Source organism: Schistocerca americana, chromosome X (genome assembly GCF_021461395.2).
Source record: "Schistocerca americana isolate TAMUIC-IGC-003095 chromosome X, iqSchAmer2.1, whole genome shotgun sequence".
Classification (NCBI taxonomy): Eukaryota; Metazoa; Arthropoda; class Insecta; order Orthoptera; family Acrididae; genus Schistocerca; species Schistocerca americana.
Genome location: NC_060130.1, coordinates 218899753 through 218924336, shown reverse-complemented (window position 1 = coordinate 218924336; position 24584 = coordinate 218899753). Strand labels below are relative to the sequence as shown.

Sequence of the window (24584 nt, the reverse complement as noted above, 5' to 3'; positions counted from 1 at the left end):
TCTCAGTACTTTAGAAAATGAAACTCAGGGGGAAAAAACACGTTCTGGGAAGATCTTTGATGGGCAGCAACATGTATGCTGCATATTTTTGTATTAAGAAAGTATAAATTCGAATTCCACCAAAGGAAAAGTTGATGGCTTAAGTTAATATCCATAGTGTTGCTACACGAAAAGCAAAGCTTTCACATAGAATATTTGTCTCTAATATTAATAAGCTACAGGAGAAGCTAAGCTTTCACATATAATGTTGATCTGTTTAGTGCATGTTCCACTTTAAGATACATCACACAAATACGCCAGTAAAATTTTTAATACCGACATAAATCTCTGATCTTCTGGGCTCAAAATTCTTCTAAATGGCTCGTCATCAAAGAGTTGATTTTTAAATTAGAGCAAACACTCCGCGATTTAAGAAATTCATTGTACATTCTTGCACATAGTTCCTTTTGTGTAAAAGGAAATTTACTTTGAAAATATCGCTTTTCGAACCGCAATTCTCAATATTTTCCTGCGACCTGTTAGAAATAGATTCATTTCAGCAGTTGCCAGAGAGCACCAGATAAGAGGCATCACCACGCTTGCACAGCTACGGTGACGTAGGAAGCCCGTATGTTCGTACATGTAAAACATTAAAAGATCTTTCTTACATTATGTCATAAGAGAAACAAGACATCAGAGGACACACCAAGAGCATCGGAAGTTCGTGAACCATACTAAAAAGCATAGTTTGACTTAAAGCGCACATTCGCATGTCCAGATTCCCAATGATGTGGGCCTCAACCTCATATTAAGCTTTTCAGTGTGGTTTTCAGGATGTAAATTTTCTTGGAGCACCAGTACTGTATTATCTCATGTTTGGATCTTTATTATGGCATAATTCCGTACGTGCTAGAAGATGGAATCGCGCACTTGAAATGCAGTGAACAGTTGAAACTAGCCAATGGAGTGGAATTAAACACTGTGTGTCAAATAAATTTACTGCCTCAGCAGGAAAGCTTAATAAAAGCCAAATTTCTTTAGAAAACCGACAAAAATAACTACACTGTTCTGCAAGGTGATTAATGCTTGACTGTCAGAAAGGTGGAAATAAAATAAATTCTGAAACTAGTAACACATTTTAGCCTACCATAATTATGTGAATGTATTTTAATTCACTTGATAGCTCCCAACCACAGAAATCCGTCTTGTTTTCATTTGACGTGAGAGCAGTAAACGAAGACGAAACACAAAAATCACTAAACGTAAACACGTGTCACGTGGAGACCCTCCACTATAGCTCAGACTGCTCTGCACACATATATAAAAAAAAAATAAAAATAAAAATAAAAAAAAAATTTCCAGAAAGTTCATTTTGTAGCGCACATATTTCTGAAGAGTCTGATACCTAAAACATATATCTGAGAGGAAATGTAAGAGATGTTATTTGGTCTTAAGTGTGGCGAAGTGCAGTGCCACGCCTCTTCAAACAACATTCTTATACCACACATCACTGTATTTCGCTCTGTGTAATTCAAAGGTGTATATTTTGTAACGGATCCCATCGAACTATTTCAGGACTGTGGAAATTAAAATTCCTGTAGTGTCTCTCCTTCTCCCAGTCAGCCGGTTTGACATTCTGCCCCTCTTATTTTTAAAAAACACGCAATTAATACTGGATGGGATTATTTGTAACCAGGAGAACAAGAACTCTTCACAAAATCAGGACTCTTTATTATCTATTAGCTAATAACTTGCTCTTCTGTGTGACATAAAATTAAATATAGGATACCTAAAACCAGTAAAGACAAGAGACATGCAAGACAGTACACATTTCTTCAATCCTTAGGTCCTAGTGGTTTTCCTCTCTGATCTTGCTACAGCTTTACATGGTGTGCTTTCCTTTCTGCAAAAGAGCTATTACCTCATCAAAGTTTGTCAAACATTTTGCTACATGATAAATCGAAATGTCGTCTAATACTGAAAAAGCTGTTAATACAAATAGTACCCAAGAATGGTGTGGTTTCTCAATCTAACTACATCTATTTTGTCACTGTTTCCTGGATAAAACGAAATAGGCCATTCCAATACTGCAGCAATTTTAACACACACCAAATAAGTAAGACTGTTTTGGCAATAACGATCATTTTTATATTACAGCAATATAATTCACGAAGTAGCAACACAAAATATCTATTTTCCTACTACAATCAAAAAGCTTTATGTTAGGAACTAGTTTCAAATTTCATTCATATGCTCCAGTTTCATGCACGAGAATAAAATTTTTGTATGAATTTGGAATCGTCATATTCTTCCATAATTTGTGTGATGTCCCCATTTCTTCTCCTTCCTCGTACTAACAAACAATCTTGTCATCACTAACTCTAACTATTCCTACTACTGTCAAAACTCATTCTCCGTTTAACTTTACTAACCCTGCCACAATCACTGGTTTAGTTATCCAGCGATTATTCTCCGGTTAGGTGTTAGTATTTGTTCGTACAATGCATTTTCCGCACTACTCCCAGAATGGAACTTAAGCAGCTGCTAGCTCGTGACTACAACTGGCCCTGTCTAATGTAGCGATGTGGCCAAAAATTTTCCGTCAAAATTCACTTTCTTGGATACACCGAGAAGATAATACATAATCTTTCTTACCTGTTATTCCTGTTAGTCATTTATTTCAACTCTGGTAATCTGAATCTATGGATTTCGCTAGTAATTATAACAACGCTGAACATTTGCAAACCAAATCAACCACATAAACAAGCAGCAGTTGGCATTCACCGGTTCGGCTTTATTCCGCTCAGCTCGTATAGCCCCGTCCCGTTTTGTCTGGAGGAAAGTTCATGTCTAGATGTGATGAGGATTCCCCTGGCAGAGATATCACGTACACTATGCACGCATTCAAAAATCAACTTAGAATGTGTTCAAAAATGTCCAAAAACCAGCAGAGGTGCATTTCAAAATCATATGAACAATCGACAGACCGACGTGCGCTGGATGCTAGGTGCTTTGTAAAAGAAGGTTTTTTCCCCTCAAGAATATGAATCTGCCCTCTCCCCCCGCAATTGTTGCCCGGTTCAGATACTACTGTTTGCCGCCCCCCCCCCCCCCCCCCTCCACTAGATCCAGGACTGCTGCGCACGCGTGAATGTGGCAGCTTGGGCGCGCCAGTAAAATTTTTCCAGGTACCCCATGTGGCTGGTTGCTGCTACTGCTGCTTGCACAGCCAACAGCCACATTTCTGTAGCCAGATGCAGGAGAAGGTATTACTCATACGCGTGTGCATGAGCCCGCTCGTAACTGCTTAAATGAATCTAATTTAAACAGTTGTGACGTCACACTCATCGGAGGCAATTCGTTGTTATGAAGCATTGCATAGTCTTCCTACAGCCTGTAACCCATTTTGCTGTTGACAGACGCTTGTACATACACTGTGTTATTTTATATGGCACATTTCCTTTGCAATTTAAGTTTTATTTTCATTTTTTCCTCTCGTTCATGTTTTAATGCTGCAGTATTATTCTGGAGTAGCGGGATACAGTAATATCCTTTGTTAGAGTATCGGTTCTTACCAGTCAAAGTTACACAAATTTAACTGGAAACTAAAACAACGAAAAATTTCCAGAATTCTAAAAAATTCCCTGGTTTTTCCTGGTTTTCTCCCGGATGAACAAATTCCCGGGTTTTTCCCGGATCTCCCGGGTCGTATACACCATGTCTTACAGATTGTGGAAAACAGCAACAGTATAGAAGATGCCAACATAAAATATGTTTAAGATCAGGTCAACTGCTTTTGGAATGGCAAGGGAGTGACAGACTGTCTGTCAATGCCAGTGTCACCTTCTGACATGAAGAACCACTTTCAGGATTAAAAATTTGTGAAAAGTAGACTCTATAAATGACAACCGATGAATTGTGCATTACCAAATGTGCTCCACATCATTGCCCTGGAAGAAGATGGCAAGCAGATATTTTGCCTGCTTAAAGGCAAAATTCATGGAAATCTCTGGAAATTTAATTACTGTGTAATTCTTCCTTTGAATCAAACTGATACGAAATGAAACCTTGTGCTTGCAGTTTAGTATGGAATCGAAGTGACAACTGATGCAATAGCACTCAATGTCCTCCTCAAAAACCACAAAGAAAGGAAAAGGAAGATAATAGATTGCAATGTACCGTTCATTGTAATTAGAGAGACAGAACACAAGCACAGATATGATCAAAATGAGGAAGGAAATAGGACAAGCTTTTCTGTAACGAACAATCCCAGCAAATGCTATATCTATTTCAGAGGGGGAGAGGGAGGGACTATGACAACCCTAAATGTGGATGGCTCGATGTCGATTTGAATTCTGGTCCTTCTGAATATGAATCCAGTGTGCTAACTACAGTGTTCCCTGGTGCAGGGTGGAGTGGCTACGAGCCAGCACGGTGCAAACAGGCGACGGAGGCGAGGTGGGAGCCCGAGAGGTTCCACGGAAAGGCAGCTGCAAATCTAACAAGTTCTTACATTGAGGCATCTCAGCTGCTCGATAGACTATCAGTGGCCAGCTGGCCACTGAATTCCACTGTGCTGGCTGCTCACATTCCACACAATACTGATGCGGCTTTTGCCCCGAGCGTTTGCAGCATGTTCTTGACGATGCTGTGTGGCCCCGGCTGACACCCAGCTGAGTCACAGTAGGGGATGCCTACCATGTGAAGATGCCTAGTGTGGATACCTGCTGCACTCTGAGCAGTGGTCAGCCATGCTACTGGAGATGACCTGGTGTAGTCCACTGCAAATTGGGACTAATTGTGGGGAGGGACTTAGTGTATAGAGCTGTTGTTCATCTGTGGCCTCAAACCAGTGACTTTTTATTGGCAGGTCCACGTGGTATCCTCATTTGGCAAAACCCTGTCGCCCCAATTCGGCTGCAAGACTAAGAATAAATCCATTACAAAAATTACTTGTACTTATTGTCAATAGCAGTGCACCATTCATTCATGCATATGCAGCACTATCAGTCACGTATCCAAAAAATCCACTGCCACTGTCAGTTTGGACAACTGCCTTGCCCTTTGCTGCATTAGTATATGCAGTCCTGCTGAGTTCACTGTTTCAACAAGCTGACCTACATCAAAACACTGCACTGGCCTTGTTGAATTATTACAGTGACAAAATCCCGTGCTCGCCTGCTTTCATAGCTGTGGCAATGCACTGCTCAGATTTACTCTAATATGGCCATACATGAGAGTTGAGATAAACATGGGTATTTAAAAAAAAAAAAAAATCCAACCCAGTGGGTCAAATTTAGTTTTTGTGGGTTTTATTGTTTTGTCTATTTTTCACATTGACGATAGTTCAATTAAAATTCCTATTATTAACTTATTCAAAATGTAACCCATTCTTACAATTACTTTATTAGGCCCCTTTTCTTGCCCTGCTAGCACTGCATCCATTGAGAGGATCTTCTCCACCTACTGGCTTGTTTGGTCAAAATTAAGAAACAATTTAGGAGAGAAAGGACCTGACAAATTAGTGAAGATCTAAAAAATTTCTGCATGCTTCAAAAAGAATGTACTTTACATTCATTATTAAAGTTTTTTCTGGTAGTGTAAATGTTATTTATCTGTGTGTCTTATATTGCAAGAAAAGTTAAATACAATATTAATTAAAAAATTCTTCCGATATTAAATAGTTGCCTTTACTACATACGAAGGCTTTTTTGAATTTGAGTAAGGCTAACTATATTGTGTTCTAGTACTTTACAAGCGCCCGCCCCCCCTCACACACACACACACACACACACACACACACACACACACACACGAACAAGACACACCATTTTCATATCACACTACTTGTTTGTACAAATTACAAATAAATTTTATACCCAAAACAACTAGCAAGTTGCTGACGTGTTAGATACTGCATCAAATCTTTCTTACTAAGCTGCTTGTTGCTATTTGCTTAGAAGTCTTCTTTTTGCACTTGTTTTCACTTCTGGCAATTAAAACCTTCATGGCTTGTCCCAATGCTTCCTTTTCTCTTAATCCTAAATTTACACCTACTCTGCATTCACACTACAAAGTTATACTCTCACTCTCTCTTATGCTCTATGGATCTAGTCTACTAAAACCTGGAGTATTGGTGGTTTATGCTCATGACTGGCTCTCCACCTCAAAAGAATAAAAGCTACACGCACCAGAGTCAGAGCCACTGTGGCACTTGGTACTGCAGCACTCACAATCATTGTCATATGTCGTCATCCTTCTCTGAAATGCTCTACGTGTTGCATTAAGTGCTTGGCTGAAATGACCCCTTCCTGCACAGCAATAAATCATTCCAGGGAATGGATTAGGTCAGGTTCTAGAGTTTGATTAACAAATTTTACATTCTGCATTGGTAACAACTCTAAAGGCACATGCGGCAGTTACAACTTTGTCCGTGAGATGTTCAATTGCACAATTCTTGTAATTGTGGCTAGTAGATGGAAGGTTCACCCTCTTATGTCGCATGTAGTAACATCTACTAATAACCTACTTACCTTTTTAAAGTTCAATCCATCTGGCCTCCATGAGCTTCCCCTGACTTCTATGTATTCCAAAGGCTCGATACGTGCTCACAAATTGTTATTCAGTGTGTTTTTCTGTCAATGGGTGACCGACGATATGGTGTGCCTGTGTCTTCCGCACTGAGGAAACTTTATAATCTTCTCACACCATGATGAGCTGCTATGCAATTACAAGAGGTGGTTTGCTAGTCTCAGAGCATACAGTGGAGCTGATCATAAAAGGTTTGGTGGCTAACACTATTTCCGCATGATTGACTGCTTCACAGGTTTTCATCTAGAATGACTGAGCATACTGACACATCACACAACCATAATCAACTTGAGACCAGGCAAAACGCACTATAAAAAAAAAAAAAGAGCTCTTAAGTTCTGCCTACTTCCCATATTCTGTGACCAACATATCTAAAAATACTGAGTGCTTCCAGAGTTCACTCATTTTGCTTTCTTACATACAGCAGCACAGCTTGCGACAGACTAATCGGAGCTGAAAATCTTGACAATTGAACTGAAGCAGCTAAGACATATGAACTAATATTCTCATTTATTTGCCTTGCACTTGCTGCTGGTATACACTAGACAGCAATACTCATGGTAAATAAAAGAATAAGTGAAGATTAGGGTCTTATAGCCCACCAATGACAAGGAAGTGAGAGTACGAGCTCAGTGTATGCAGGTATCGGGAACAAAATTGCCCACATTCTTTTCAAGGGAACCGTTCTGGCATTTGCCTACATTTATTTGGAGAAATCACATAAGTTTAAATTTCACACTGTGTCCCGGATGGTTCAGTGGTTACTGCACCTGTCTAGTATGCAGGAGAGCCCAGATTTGAGTCTCGGTCCAGTACACATTTTCGCTCATCGCCACTGATTCCACTTAACGTCCTGCAGCAGCTGACAGCAGTTATCCCCCTTCAATTTATATATAATTTTTCATAGCTGCAGATTCTGCACCGTGGTGTCTGTTCTTTTAGGCAAACATTATGCATTCACATATTTTGAGAATTTACACACACACACACACACACACACACACACACACACACACACAGTGTTTCCTAACAGGAAACATAGGTAAGTGAAAAGAACTGGAGAATAATGTAAAATCATCATCATCACCACCACCACCTTGCATCTGTGACATACAATGAAGAGCCAAAGAAACTAGTACACTTGCCTAATATCGTGTGGAATGTGTGGTTCATCCATAAAGGAGACCAAGTATAGAATACTAGTACAACCCATTCTTGAGTACTGCTCGAGTGTTTGGGATCCCCACCAGGTCGCATAAAAGGAAGCATTGAAGCAATTCACAGGCAGGCTGCTTGGTTTGTTACCAGTAGGTTCGATCAACAAATGATTATTACTGAGGTGCTTCGTGAACTGAAATGGAAATCCTTGGAGGGAAGACCATATTCTTTTTGTGAAATACTATTGAGAAAAGTCAATGAATCAGCATTTGCTGCTGACTGAAGAATGATTCTACTGCCATCAATGTAGTGCATTTTGCTTAAGGACCATGACAATAAGATAAGAGATATTACAGTTCATATGGAGGCACGTAGACAGTTGCTTTTTCCCTTGCTCTATTTGCAAGTGGACAGGAAAGGAAATGATTAGTGTTGGTACAAGGTACCTTCTGTCATGCACCGTAAGATGGCTTGCCGAGTACGTATGTAGACATAGAGCTTGAAAATTCACCTGAAAGTATGATGCTATGGTCATAGCCTTGAATCACTGACACAGAAGAGCAATACAGTATAATAAAATTAAAAAAAAAAATAAGAAATAGAACATGAGCATTATCACAAGAAGAAACACCTGACTCAGAATTGTTACACAGTGCAAAAGGGAATGGTAAAAGGGAGGGTTGAGGGCATGGAAGGGTATGAGGGATTGGGGAAGGGATGGAGAAAGGGTAATGTTGTAAAATGGTAGTAACTCTACCAGATGACTCACCTTGTTTATGTCTCTGCAATCGATACCTGCTTGGCTCAGTGCTGCATCTATGGGGGCAGTGCACATTTTCACAGCTGCACTAATTAACTCTTCAAATCGTGCTCTTGTAACATTGTAGCTAAAGTCTGTTCCTTCACACAAAGACTCAATAAAACAATCAGCTGTACTCATTGTGGACAAAATGTGTTTGCTCTGCTCTGCAGCGTTGTACAATTTAGCCATAGCACATCGACTATCATTTGGATCCAGCTTCCATTTTCTGCAATAAGAAGAAAGTATTATGTTTAAATGGCCCACACATATTGAATAATGGTATCACTAGTCAGTCTTCCTTCTTTTATTAAAAAATTGGAAAGCGAACAGTTAAGGTTGTTATAGTAGTTTTTCACCACAACTGCTCAGTTTTTGATGTGTTCCAATAAGAAACTCTATAGTAGAATTAAAGGAACTGATAATTACATATCAAAAAGATAGATTACTACTCACCACTTATGGGAGGTGCTTGGTGGCAAACAGGCACACTGAAAGAAGACTGTTTGACATTGTAAGCTAAAATACTAAGTCCTTTGTCAGATGTAGACAATCTGTCTCTCTCTCTCTCTCTCTCTCTCTCTCTCTCTCTCTCTCTCTCTCTCTCTCTCTCTCTCTCTCTCTCTCTCTCCTCCCCGCCCCCCCTCCATCTACACACTATGGCCCAATGTCTCCACTGTTTAAAAATACACACATTTAGACTGTATCTCTTAATACATGGTGTTTTGCATTTATTGTAGCACCACAAAAGGCAGAGATGACAAAAAGGGGGAAAAAAAAAAAAAAAAAATGAAATGGAAAAACTTAATTGTGTGCTGATTCACAGCCACCATAAGAGGCTCATACCAATTGATAAGACCCAATGATTTAACAGGATATTTAAGGTACCTAGATTAAAAGACAGCCAAGTCCATTTCTTTTGAACATGGACTTCCAAGCAGCATTAAAGCTTCCATAAAATGTGTACACGTTAAGTAAAACGCAATAATATCCTTCAAAATCAATGACGAGTCTATTCAAAAATAACGCCAAAATTGCATTTCAATGCAAAACACCCAGCTTCAGAGACGATCGCTTCAAAAACTAGCCAACTGACTATAAAGTTCTTACAAGTCCGTTATATAGGAAACCATGTTCATATAAGCAGACACCTGACTGCACATGAGCATGGAAGACAGTGTTGTTCGGAAGTGGATTTTCTTTAGTTTTGAGTCTAAATATCCTGATATCTGTGACCTGATTTTATATAGGTTACAAACAAATATTCTGTTATGGAATATCATTCATATAAGTGATAAAAACATTCTCTTCCCTGGAAAAGGGAGGTGGGGGGGGGAGGGGGGCAGGCGATAGTGTATAGAACACTTGTGAGACCCATTATTGAGTACTGCTAGAGTGTTTGGGATCCACATCAGGATGGATTAAAGGAAGACATCAAAGCAATTCAAAAGCGTGTCAGTAGATTTGTTACTAGTAGGTTCAATCAACAAGAAAGTATTGCAGAGATACTTCGTGAACCCACATGGTAATCCCCGGAGGAAAGCTGGCATTCTTTTCCCGAAACACTACTGAGAGAACTTAGAGAATCAGCATCTGCAGCCAACTGCAGAACAATTCTACTGCCACCAACATAGCATCACATATGGACTGCACAGACAATGTAAAAGAAATTAGGACTCGTATGGTAGCATATGAACAGTCATTTTCCCCTCACTCTGTTCGCAAGTGGAACAGGAAAGAAAATGACTAACATTCGTACAAGTTACCCTCTGTCAGGCACCATTAGGTGGCCTGCAGAGTATGTATGTAGATGCAGAACAGAGGAGGTTGCAAGGTATTATGTTATTTCTTTCTCAGTACAGGAAATTTTAATGACCAACATAATTTTTTTAATTTTCGTTTCTTCTAAAAATACCACGCAATGCCTGCTCCTAGCAGCTGACTATCTGAGCAATTTAGACAGAAGTCTGGCACTGAACATAATGTCCTGGCTTTGAAGGTGTCTTTCCTGTGGTGCTACCACACCATTGGCATTTGTAGCACCACATTAGATTGGGTACCTAAAGTTTTACTTTTAGTATAATAAATAAAACCTTGATGAGTTCTAGGATAGCCAACTGAATGTTACGGTGAAGGCAACAGTTCTCTACAGTTCACCATTCACTTACATCATCAAATTCCTCTCTTCTGTTATGCTTCCGATTCCCCACTACTTTTTCAGTTCAGCAGTGTCAATGTCCATGACGTCCCTACAACTTACAAGGCCTTATGGTAGCTGAGGGTATCGTGTTTTTCTACTCCACAACAAAGACATTCTGACAAGATTGTGCCTTTCAACAATGATCAAAGTTCAATTTCCTGGTGCAGTTCCAGAGGGTTTTGGTGACTGCTAATGACCCACCCATAACGTGGAGATATTTCTTTCGTCTTAGTTGGGATCCACATGCATTCCCACAAACAGCTTGGGTTCTGTACAGTCCACCGAGATAGAGAGCACTGACTGCCTATGTAGGTGTTATAAAACTATGGTGTGGCAGGTTCACCTAAGGTTACCACTAACGACCATTTCGCCTCAATGGTCATCCATCCCATCAGCACACATCTATGAGGTCTTTTCTTCTTCTTCTTCTTCTTTTTTTTTTTTAAGAGAGAGGGAGGACATCATGTTTCAATTGTCATAGCCATGTAGTGTACCAATTAAGTAAACCTGGCACAAATAATGCTGGGCAAGCCACAAAGAGTGGCCTAGTTGGTTGGTTTAAAAGAGTGAGGAAGGGACCAAACTATGAGGTCATCGGTCCACTGTTCCAAAGGAAACAATGCCACAATGCTGAGAGTAAGACAATGAGACAAGACCAAACAGAATGAAAGGAAAAATGACAACGACTGAAGGTCAACACACTTAAGTGGACAAAAGGGGACAAGAAAACCACAAAGACGCAAAAAACAGGTAGAAGATCTTAAATCAAAAAAGCACGTTACCATGGCTGGCTGACAATGAGGATAAAAAGGAAAAGCCAGCCACTCTGCAACACATTAAAACCCCCACCCTGAAAGCACGAGGGTGGAGGACACACAGGGATGAAGGACATGTGCTAAAACTTGGAGAAAATGATAAAACACACCCTCAAGAATAAAATGTAAAACTAAAGCTGCTGTTGAGGCATTATTGCCCAACACTGAAGGTAGGGTGCTGGGAAGGTTAAAAGTCCGCTGCAGAGCGGCGGAAAGTGAGCAGTCCGGCAAGAGATGGACGACTGTCATTCGTGAGCCACAGTGACACTGAGGTGGGTCATCACGAAGGAGGAGGTAACCATGAGACAGCCACGTATGGCCAATGCGGAGCCGACGGAGAAACACAGAGTCCCTGTGAGAGGCACGCACAGAGGTCTTCCACAAATTCGTAGTTTCCTTAAGGGCACGCACAGAAGTCTTCCACACATTCGTAGTTTCCTCAAGGGCACGCAGCTTGCTGTGCGTACTGAGGTTATGCCATTCTGTCTCCCAAAGCCACAAAACCTTGCGGCGTAATACTGAGCTCAGGTCAGTTTCAGAGAAGCCGATCTCCATAAGCGGTTTCTGCATAGCCCGTTTAGCCAACCTGTTGGCAAATTCATTGCCTGGGATTCCTACTTTACCTGGGGTCCAGACAAACACCACTGAATGACTGGACCATTCCAGGGCATAGACGGACTCCTGGATGGTCGCTACCAAAGGATGATGAGGATAGCACTGGTCAGTAGCTTGTAGGCTGCTCAAGGAATCAGTACACAGGATAAATGACTCACTTGGGCACGAGTGGATGTGCTCAAGAGCACGAGATATGGCTGCCAGCTCTGCAGTGAAAACACTGCAGCCATCACGCAAGGAATGCTGCTCTATATGTCCTCCGTGACCATAGGCAAAGCCAACATGACCATTAGCCATCGAGCCATCGGTGTAAACCACTTCGTGGCCCCGGTACGTGATGAGAATCGAAGCTGCAGCCTAGATGTACACGACTGAGGTGTTCGTGAATGAACATCAAGTGTAGGTGGTGAAGGCAACAACTGAAGTTCAGACAGAAGGGTTTGAACACGAACTGCAAGTGTAAGCCCTGACCTGGGCCGCCGATGCAGGAGATGAACCGCCACGGGCAGGAAAAGGAGACCGAAATTCAGATGCGCAAGAGAACTACAAACGTATGCAATGTAACTGGAGAGCAACTGTGCACGCCTAACCTGCAATGGAGGGACTCCGGCCTCCACCAGGACACTATTCACCAGACTCGTCCTACAAGCGTCTGTCACTAGGCAAACGCCACAGTGGTGCACTGGGTCGAGCAAACGCAATGCTGAGGGTGCAGCCGAACCATAAACCAGACTCCCATACTCAAGGCGGGATTGAACAAGGGCTCTGTAGAGCTGCAGCAGCGTACAGCGATCTGCACCCCAATTGGTGTTGCTCAGGCAGCGAAGGGCATTGAGGTGCTGCCAGCATTTCTGCTTAAGGTGACTGAGGTGAGAAAGCCAAGTCAATCGGGTGTCAAAACACAGTTCTAAGAATCGATATGTCTCCACTACAGTGAGTGGATCGACATTAAGGTAAAGTTCTGGTTCCACATGAACAATACGACACCAACAGAAGTGCATTATACACGACTTTGCGGCCAAAAACTGGAAACCATGGGCTAGAGCCCATGACTGCACCTTGTGGATGGCGCCCTGTAGGCACCACTCAGCAACACCAATACTGGTGGAACAGTGTGAAATTCAGAAGTCGTCTGCATACAGAGACAGTGGGACGGATGGCCCTACAGCTGCTGCTACACCATTAATGGCAACTAAAAATAGAGATACACTCAATACGGAGCCCTGCGGGACCCCTCTCTCCTGGAAATGGGGCGAACTATGGGAGGCATCAACCTGGACACGGAAAGTATGAAGTGACAGGAAATTTTGGATAAAAAAAAACAGGAGTGGGCCTCTGAGACCACACTTGTATAATGTGGCAAGGATATGATGTTGCCAGGTGGTGTCATATGCTTTTTGTAAATCAAACAAGACGGCACCTAGGTGTTGGCATCTGGAAAAGGCTGTTCGGATGGCAGACTCTTGGGACACAAGATTATCAGTGTTAGAGCAACCCTGGCGGAAGCCGCCCTGGCATGGAGTCAGTAGACCACGTGACTGCAGGAGCCAACACAGCCACAGACACACCATACACTCCAGGAGCTTACAAAGAACATTGGTGAGGCTGATGGTCCGATAGCTATCCACTTCAAGCGGGTTTTTACCGAGTTTAAGCATCGGAATGATGGTGCTCTCCCACCACTGGGATGGAAAGACGAGACGCACCAGATCCGATTGAAGATGACAAGCAGATGTCACTTGTAGTCAGATGAGAGATGTTCAATCATCTGACCATGGATCTGATCTGGCTCAGGAGCTGTGTCAGGGCAATGTGCAAGGGCACTGAGGAGCTCCCACTATGTAAATGGGGCATTATAGGATTCACTGTGGGGTGTAGCGAACGAGAGGGCTTTCCTTTCCATCCACCGTTTAAGGGTGCAAAAGGGGGGGGGGGGGGGGGGTTCGATTGCCGAAGCAGAGCCTCAAGCATAGTGCTCAGCAATCGCGTTAGCGCCGGTTGACAACACACCATTGATGTTAATGCCAGGGACACCTGTTGGGATCTGGTACAAAAAAGACGTCTGATCTTCGTCCAGACTTGGGAAAGTGACGTACAGCATCCAATGGATGAGACTTATCTCTCCCAACACTCCTCCATCCGTAATTTGATAATCTGGCGAACGCCGACAAGGAGCCGCTTAAAGGCTATGAGGTGATCCAGGGAAGGGTGCCACTTATGCTGCTGTAGAGCTCGCTGATGCTCCTTAATTGCCTCAGTGACTTCTGTCAACCACCAAGGGGGCATCTAAAAGAGCGAGGGATTGCATTTTCCTCTCCATTAACGACTGTTGTAGTCACCTGCTCAACCATCACACCCATGTTACCCTGAGGGGGAGAGTCAATGGTGCCCACAGAGGTTAAAGTTTCCCAGTCCACCTTGTTTAAAAACCCATCCGGATAAGTGACCGTTGGCCTGATGCCAGGGCAGTGACAGAAAGATGGGGAAGTGGTCACAACTGCACAGGTCGTCATGTGCTCTCCAGTGGCTAGATGGGAGACGTCCTGGGCTGCAAATGGATAAATCAATGGCTGAGTATCTACCATGAGCCACAATAAAATGTGTGGTGGCCCCAGTATTTACGAGGAAGAGGTCGAACTCAGACAGTAAAGCTTCGACATCACTGCCTTGGCCACTAAGCACGGTGCCACCCCACAAGGGGTTATGGGTGTTAAAATATCCAAAAAGTAGGAAAGGTTTAGGGAGTTGATTAATCAGTGCAGCTAATACATTCAGGGGTATTGCACCATCTGGAGGAAGATATACATTGCAGACAGTTATTTCCTGTGTCGCCCTTATGCTGACGGCCACTGCTTAAAGAGGGGTTTGAAGGGGCACTGTTGCACTACAGACTGAGTTCAGGACATAAATGCAAACTCCAGCTGACACACTATTATAGTTGCTACGGTTCCTGTAATATCCCTTATAGCCATGGAGGGATGGGGTCCGCACTGCCGGGAACCAGGTTTCCTGGAGTGCAATGCAGATAGCAGGTGTCAAGCTTAACAGTTGCTGTAGCTCAGCCAGGTGGTGGAAAAAGTCACCGTGATTCCACTGAAGGATGACATCATGAGACTGGGAAATCAGTACCCAGAACAATCACCTCTGGCCGTTGTAACGGCCTTGATATGCCTGGGCATTAAGTCAAACAGAGCTTGGATGGTATGTACAGGTACAGCTGCCAATGCAGCTTCAACACAATACCACAGTTCATCAAGAGTAGTGACTGGTGTATTGTGACGAGCCAGTTGCTTGGCCACCATTGACCAGACGTTTTCAATTGATGAGAGATCTGGAGAATGTGCTGGCCAGGGCAGCAGTCAAACATTTTCTGTATCCAGAAAGGCCTGTACAGAACCTGCAACATGCGGTTGTGCATTATCCTGCTGAAATGTGGGGTTTTGCAGGGATCGAATGAAGGGTAGAGCCACGGGTCGTAACACATCTGATATGTAACGTCCACTGTTCAAAGTGCCGTCAATGCGAACAAGGTGCGACCGAGACGTGTAACCAATGGCAGCCCATACCATCACCCCGGATGATACGCCAGTATGGCGATGACGAATACACGCTTCCAATGTGCTTTCAGCGTGATGTCGCCAAACACGGATGCGACCATCATGATGCTGTAAACAGAACCTGAATTCATCGGATAAAATGATGTTTTGCGATTCGTGCACCAAGGTTTGTCGTTGAGTACACATTCGCAGGCGCTCCAGTCTGTGATGCAGCGTCAAGGGTAACCGCAGTCATGGTCTCCGAGCTGATAGTCCATGCTGCTGCAAACGTCATCGAACTGTTCATGCAGATGGTTGTTGTCTTGCAAACGTCCCCATCCGTTGACTCAGGGATCGAGACATGGCTGCATGATCCGTTACTGCCATGCAGATAAGATGCCTGTCTTCTCGATTGCTAGTGATACGAGGCCACTGGGATCCAGAACGGCGTTCCGTATTACACTCCTGAACCCACCGATTCCATATTCTGCTAACAGTCATTGGATCTCGACCAACGCGAGCAGCAATGTAGTAATACGATAAACTGCAAGCGCGATAGGCTACAATCCGACCTTTATCAAAGTCGGAAAAGTGATGGTACGCATTTCTCCTCCTTACACGAGGCATCACAACAACGTTTCACCAGGCAACGCCGGTCTACTGCTGTTTGTGTATGAGAAATTGGCTGGAAACTTTCCTCATGTCAGCATGATGTAGGTGTCACCACTGGCGCCAACCTTGTGTGAATGCTCTGAAAAGCTTATCATTTGCATATCACAGCACCTTCTTCTTCCTGTCAGTTGAATTTCGGGTCTGTAGCACGTCATCTTCGTGGTGTAGCAATTTTTATGGCCAGTAGTGTAGGTCCTCAGCAGATGCGAGCATCTCCACCTCATCCTCAGATGCAGACCTTGTAGGTAGCGGTGGTGTGGGTGCGACCACAATTTCCTTGGTCATAGAGGTCTTCTTTTTGGACTTTTCTCTCTGCTCCTTGGGTGTCTCTGGCTGAGAGGGTTTCACTAATTCAGTCTCCGGGACTCAGGATGATTGTGAAACCCTACAACCAGCTACTTTTGGGCACTTCGGCCACTGGCGGCATCATCTTTCCCACTAGCAGAAAGCTGGGAAGGGAGTGACCCAAGGGATCCCTTCCTGGCGAGAGGAGCCGAAGAAGACTTACACTTCTCCAGCTGAGAAGTGGGGCTGGTGCCCCCGATGGTTGGTGGGGCAGTGCTCCCGAGGTAGGCGATGCGGGAGCAACAGGAGGGAATTGCCCCCCCCCACCCCCACCCCCACCATCAAGGGGGCAGGTGTACCCTTCTGGCTCCAAGAGTCGAGTGGAATTCGTGGAACTGATGGAGCTACAACTGTTCTCATAGCGGCAGCATGTGAGGTGGTCATAGCCACAGGATATAGGCGCTCATATTTTCTCTTAGCCTCAGTCCAGGTCAGTTCAGTCCAGGGTCTTGTATTCCATAATTTTCCTCTCTTTCTGTAAAATCCTGCAGTCTGGCGAGCAAGGTGAATGATGCTCACCCCAATTGACACAGATGGGAGGCTGGGCACATGGAGTATTGGGATGTGATGGACATCCATAATCTCAACATGTGACGTTGGAAGTAGAGCGGGAAGACATATGGCCAAACTTCCAGCACTTAAAGCACCGCATCGGGACAGGGATATAGGGCTTTACATCACAGCGGTAGACCACCACCTTGACCTTCTCAGGCAATGTATCACCCTCGAAGGCCAAGATGAAGGCACCGGTGGCAACCTGATTATCCCTCAGACCCCGGAGGACATACCGGATGAAATGTACACCTCGCTGCTCTAAATTGGCGCACAGCTCATCTTCAGACAGTAAAAGAAGGCCTCTGTGGAATATAGTACCCTGCACCATATTTAAGCTCTTATGTGGTGTGATGGTAACAGAAACATCCCCCAACTTTTTACAAGTGAGTAAAGCCCATGACTGGGCAGAGGATGCTATTTTTATCAAGACTGACCCAGAACGCATTTTGTACAAGCGCTTCACCTCCCTAAACTTGTCCTGTAAATGCTCTACAAAAAACCGTGACTTCATCGAAACAAAGGAGTCCCCATCAGCTCTCATATGTACGAGGTACCGGGGTGAATAAGGTTCGCTGCCATCCTTAGCCTGGCATTCCCCATGGTGTGGCCTGGGAGGGGAATGATTTAGGGACAGAATTTCTTGCATTGTACTGAGACGTGGAACTCTTAGAGACTGCTGGTGGCTGATCACTGCCAAGTGATGATGTGGTACGCTTCATTGCGCATCATCTGCCCCGATGCCACCCACTCTGACCAGGGGTCCTCCCCACGGGCGCAACCCAGCCACAGCAAAGGCCACCTGGCACGATGGCCATTGCCGGGAGTCCTGATGCCCCAGGGTGACAGGCATATCCTTGGCATATGTTGGGAGTTAACAGCGCAGGCATCAGCAGAGCCATCCCCGTTTTGTCAGGGGGCTACAACCAACAGGGTACATGGTGGCCCCACCACAACGGACTGGCTGCCATGCTGGATATGAGGTGCAAAGAAGTCCATGGTCATCGTTGGTGCAGAAAGCGACACTGCACAGTGCATGGTGGAAAACACATCCAGGAAGGTTCCTTGCCCAAGAGATGGAGGATGAGCTGGACTGCAATGCAACGGCGAGGAAGTGGGCTAAAGATCTCTATAGACAATGGACAGGATAAACCGTGTAAGGCGCCCTTCCCCAATTGGCTCACTCTCTGGGAAAACTTTGAAAAATGGAGGTCAAACCCTACAGGAGACCACCCCATAGAGGCCGAAACGTATGAGACTCATTTTTGTCACCTCTTAGGACAGACAGGAATACCTCGGGCCTATTGTAATCCCTGGGCCCACAGGGGGGAGTGTGTGTAGTGATCGGCCACATATGGTAGGTCGATTAGAGTGCTAACTATCACTAGTAGCTGTTGTAACGTTCATACTCTAAGCAAAGACACATTTTTATCATAGCAGTTCATCAACACATTTCTTTATTCGTTTGAATTTTGTAAATGATAGAATGACAACGGAATAAGAGAGATAAAAATTGTTAGTGTAAAACTATGTGAAATGGTGTGATTTACATTTAATATTTTAAAAATTACGTTCAAATCCTCTGCTTGTAACTTCTTGTTATGCATATTAGAGTGCACAGGTAAAGGTGGCTGTCAGCAACAAATAAGACAAAGTAGATGAGTGTAGGCTTTCACAGAACACGAACGGGGGAAACTGGAGGACATTCAGATTTGCATGTTCAAGATGATACATGTAAATAAAGTACAGCTATTAAGAAATGGAAAATGAGACTAAAATCATAAAATATGGATTTATGTGAGGATTAATGGTGTGAGTGGTCATGAAAACAAATCTGTTATACAATAGAGAGACTTTCATTGACAAAGAAACCATGTGATCACAAGGTGTGTTAAGATACTACTAAAGTGCACTGCTATAAATTAACATTATATGCAGCAAGACTATTTTCTAATACTCTTAATATGCTCCTTGTTATTATTATGTATAAAACATTAACTCCAGAAGCTTACTCATGCAGAAATAATATATGAAAAGGAAGATTTGTTACATATATTAAGACAGAACACAAGTTCAAAAACATTAAGGCAAGTAGTTTTTGTAGTGATCAGCATACAGAGAAGTGTATCTGTGAATTATATAGATACCCACAAGGAAATTTTAAACTATTTATAAGGAATCTGGATTCCTTACTGTGCTATCTGTCAGGCAGCAGCAAGCAGTTAATGGTCTGTGGTGACTTCAATGCACATTTTCTAAAGGATCCTGATAGGAAAAATAGGGAACTTTATTTGGATCACACAATTTGATTCCAGTAATTAACTTTCCAACACAGATGGATAAAGACTGTAGGACCCTAATTAGTTTTAAAGCTCAAAGCCAGAAAAATACCGTTTACCCAGTAACAAATGCTCTCTCTGAACATGATGCACTGTTTGTTAGGATAAATTACCTAGTGCCTTACAGTATGGATACACTTAAGTGGAAATCAGAATAATTAATGCCTCCACAACAGATGTTTTTAAGAACAGCTTTCAAGAGATAACCCGAGATGAAATTTATGCTGAACCAAATGCTAAATTAAATTTTATCTATTCCATGATAAATTCATTTAATTATTTGAAAATACCTTTCCATATATGCTAATTAGAAAGAATATTAAATGGCCATATGAAAACCATGGATCACTACAGCGATTAAAATATCATCTTCAAGGAAAAGGAAAATGTACCCATTAGCAAGAACAAGTATTGATCCAGCTGTAGTTGCACACAACAAAACTACTCAAAATTACTAAGAAAAATTATTAAAAATTCAAGAAACCTTCACATCACGTCAGAAATCAGTAAGTCTGACAACAGACTTGGGGCTTTATGGAATGCAGTGAAACGAGAGACAGGACAACGAGGCACAGGATATCACCACTACTGAACTGAATGGCAGTGATGTAATGATGAGCCACAGGTAGTAAGTACATTTAATAATTGGTAGAAAGTATAGGGACAAACAGTTAAAGGGGAAAATCACAGCAGTGTGTTGAAACTCTCATAAAATTCAATTATATGAATGTATTACCAACTTCTCCTTCTGAAATTCAGAAAATTATCCATACTCTTGAAAATAAAAGCTCATCTGGTTTAGATAGTGTTTCCAATACAATATTATAAAGTTTTGTTCCAATATAAAAAGCATGGTCTTATCTGAAATATGTGATGTATCAGTAACATAACTCATTTTTCCAAAGAGACTGAAATATTCTGTTGTCAAGCCTCTCTTTAAGAAAGGTGATAAAAAGAGATGTCAGTTCAATAACTACCGACCAGCTTCACTGCTGACACCATTTTCCAAAATGTTTGAGAAAGTGATGTATTCTAGAATATTATCTCACCTTAGCAGCACTGATATTGTCCACGAACCACAGTTTGGGTTTCAGAAGAGTTGCTCTACTGAGAATGCCATTTACATATTCCCTTGCCAAATTTTACGAGCACTAAATAATAAAATAGCGCCGTCTGGTATTTTCTGCAACTTATCTAAGGCATCTGATTACGTGAATCGCAGCATTCTCTTAGATAAATTGAAGTTTGGTGGGATTGATGGTATAACCAACCAATCAATGCCATAGCTACACAAAAGACTGCAGAATGTTGTACTTAGTAAGTCTAGCAATATATTCCAGGGATTTAATTTTGCAACTCTTAAAACAGCTTAGTTCAGCTGCATTTGCACTTAGAATCATTGTAAACCTTGGGGAGACAAATCAGTAAGGTGACATATTTTGCATACTTTAATGCAATAATGTCATATGGAATAATGTCCTAGGGTAACTCATCTTTCTTTTGTAAGTCTTCGTTGCTCAAAAATGTGGGGCCAGAATATTATGTAATCTTCACTCATGATCATCTTGAAGACATTTGTTTAACTCTAGCAATACCAACACATTTTTCCCGACAGTTGCCCTAAAAAAAAATTTTTAAACTGAAATATTCATTATTTGTTCTTTACTTGCATCAACAACATACTTTTTAAATACATACTAATATGTAAGTAGGGTCCAGAACCTGAAAATATCTTTTACCAAACTCTTAGTAATATCAACGCACTTTCAGTAATGTGGGCTATCAATGAGTGCTACTTTAAGCCCGGCATAAAAATAATTTAAGAAATGGAAATTTCATCAAGATTTTTATTTACAACATACTACTTAAATAGTTACTGATGTGCAAGTATGGACCTAAACCTGAAAATATTTAGTATGACATTCACTGGGAAAGTGACATCTAATCCTAAGATTTAAATTTTTGGGGTAAGTTTAACTGAAAATACAGAATCTGGTAGAAGAATTCATTAAAAATCTATAAATATTTCTTTTTTAATCTTAAAATATAAAGTAACTGACTAGATTACGATATTTTTATAAGGCGGACATTCCACCAGGACATGAGCAAATGTTTGCAAGGGAATGATACTGCCTACGGGTAAATTAAGAGGGATTTGGAAAAAAAGAGAAGCAGCTGTATGAATATCATGAGCTTAGATGGAGAACCAGTACCAAGCAAATGGGGGAAAGCAGAAATGTGGAAGAAAGATATAGATGAGCTATACAAGGGAAATTAAGTTGAAGGCAATATTATAGAAAGGGGAAAAGGAAGTAGATGAAGATGAGATGGGAGCTATGATACTGCAAGAGTAATTTGACCTAGGACCAAAAGATCTATGCCAAAACAAGGCCCCTGAGGTACATTTTTATCAGTAACATCTGCTGATGTCCTTTTGAGAACCAGTCATGACAAAACTACGCACCCTGGTGTGCAAAATATATGAGACAACAGGCAAAATACCTTCAGACTTCAAGAAGAATAACTAATTCCAATTCCAAAGGAAGCAGTTGCTGACAGGTGTGACTATTACCAAAATATCAGTATAGTAATTCACGGTTGCGAAATACTGAAATTATTTACAAAAGGGAAAAACTGGTAGAAGCCAACACCAGGAAAGATTAATAGCAATTATAAGGGTTGAAGGGCATGAAAGGGAAGAAGTGATTGAGAAGGGAAAGAGACAGGGCTCTAGCCTATCCTTGGTGTTATTCAACTGGTACAATGAGCAAGCAGTGAAGGAAACCAAAGAAAAACTTAGAAATAGTGTTTACGGGTAATCATGCACAGGGCTCAAGTTTATGTCACACACTGTCCGTTTTGCTATCAAGATATAATTCCACTGTTTATGCCCTGGTTCCTTCTATCTTTAAATTTATATTTATCAACATTTACTTAGCAAATATTTGGTTACGTATCCAGTTATTTTCTGAGATAATATTTCCCATCATTTCAAAATGGTAAGGATCTGTAACAAGAGTTATGCTATCTTGGTTGATTAAATTGCCTTCCCAGTCTCTCATACATGCTTCTCTTTTCTGGGCACAAGCAACCCATTCTAATGAATTTGTTGTACCAGTGCTAAATGGCCTTCCTTGTTGGTGGCTTCTTACCATACTTGGTTCTAAGCATCCATTGAACAGCTGTAGCACACTCGTTTTTGTCAAACTCCAACACACAGAAAACCTGCCACATTTGCGACTAGCCCTGACTATCGGCAAATTACCAAACTACATGGTATACATGGAAAAAAACCTACAGGGTTTCTCTTCAAGACGACATGTATGATATCTGTACAATGTTTGGTTCTTACGCAATAAATAATTGAAAGTATTCCCGGACTTTATGTACACCCTGTATTAAAGCTACACAGTTTTTCTCCATTACATTATAATACATTTCACCATATAAATGCAACCTTGCATGGGTTTGCAATACTAGCATTGGCAACTGCTATAGCCAATTTTCTGATCACATCCTAGTAATTAACAGTAAACCTCAGTGAAGATTCTTTAAAGAATCTAACACTCATGTATGAAACAGTTTCAGACTGTATGATTGCTCTACAAACGAGTTAATGTGTTAAATATATTTGACATTAAACATGTAAGTGAGAAAAGTTTAGAAAAGATTTGAAATTACGTGTAAAGTTAGTTGGAAGTTGCTAAGTGCTCTCATTCTCAAATTCTGGGTGAATATAGCCTGGACAACTTGCACGCCCTGAGTTACGCTGCCTCAAGATACGTACATCATTTCTAACTATAAGACTTATTACTGTGCCCGACTTTTAACATAAGATTTATACCTCTTAACGAGTAAATTATGACAATTTTAATGTTTTAAATTTGGCCAATAATTAAATGAAATACTGAAATTCAAATTTTTGTTGCCCTTGGAAGCCATCAGATAGGCAATCTGTAACTGGAATCATGAACCATATGCCAAACAGTGGGTTAGATGTTTAGTAACACAGTTTACACAACAAACGTAAGTTACTGTTCTTAATATTACTTTGTGGAGTGTAGCCATGTATGGAAGTGAAACGTGGACGATAAATAGTTCAGACAAGAAGAGAATAGAAGCTTTCGAAATGTGGTGCTACAGAAGAATGCTGAAGATTAGATGGGTAGATCACATATCTAAAGAGGAGGTATTGAATAGAATTGGGGAGAAGAGGAGCTTGTGGCACAACTTGACTAAAAGAAGGGATCAATTGGTAGGACATGTTCTGAGACATCGAGGGATCACCAATTTAGTATTGGAGGGCAGTGTGGAGGGTAAAAATCGTAGAGGGAGACCAAGAGATGAATACACTTAACAGATTCAGAAGGATGTAGGCTGCAGTAGGTACTGGGAGATTAAGAAGCTTGCACAGGATAGAGTAGCATGGAGAGCTGCATCAAACCAGTCTCAGGACTGAAGACCACAACAACAACAACAATATTACTGTATTTCATACACCACTGGCAGTCTTCTGTAGTGTTTGGAAAAGAATTAACAGTAAAATGTTATATTTTCAAAGGAGACAGGTGCATTTTGCACATATTGTCAAAACGACCAACTACTAGGAGCGGGACAACAATCATCACTACACATAATACAAAGTGTGATAAAAAAAGTAATGGGAATTTTTTTTATTTCGTGGGCTTCATACATCTGATCTTCAATTTCTTTCCTTTTTTTCTCTTGTTGATACACATGTTCCTGATACATGTTTGGGATTTTCAGCTGTTTTAAATATTTATTTTATTGTTCACAGTCAAAAAGGTTATACGTGTTTTCAGAGTCCCTGGAAAATGTTTTACTTTCGAAAAAGGTGGATCAAAGAATTTACACTAAATTTTAAACAATGGAAACTCCAGGCAGGAATATCCAACATAGGAAAAGATAGACTGCTACTTACTGTTAGTTGCAGACAGGCACAATTAAAAGATGCTTACAAAT

The 24584-nt window shown here is 41.7% G+C and overlaps 1 protein-coding gene across 1 annotated transcript in view; it reads right to left on the bottom strand.

Moving 5' to 3' along the window:
* The window catches only part of LOC124555618 (heat shock 70 kDa protein 14-like), a 147623-nt gene that overhangs the window by 25563 nt on the left and 97476 nt on the right, over positions 1–24584 (bottom strand). Inside the window, exon 6 of the mRNA XM_047129587.1 lies at positions 8498–8756. Within this exon, the coding sequence (XP_046985543.1) occupies positions 8498–8756 (259 nt within the window). The remainder of the gene's footprint in view (positions 1–8497; positions 8757–24584) is intronic.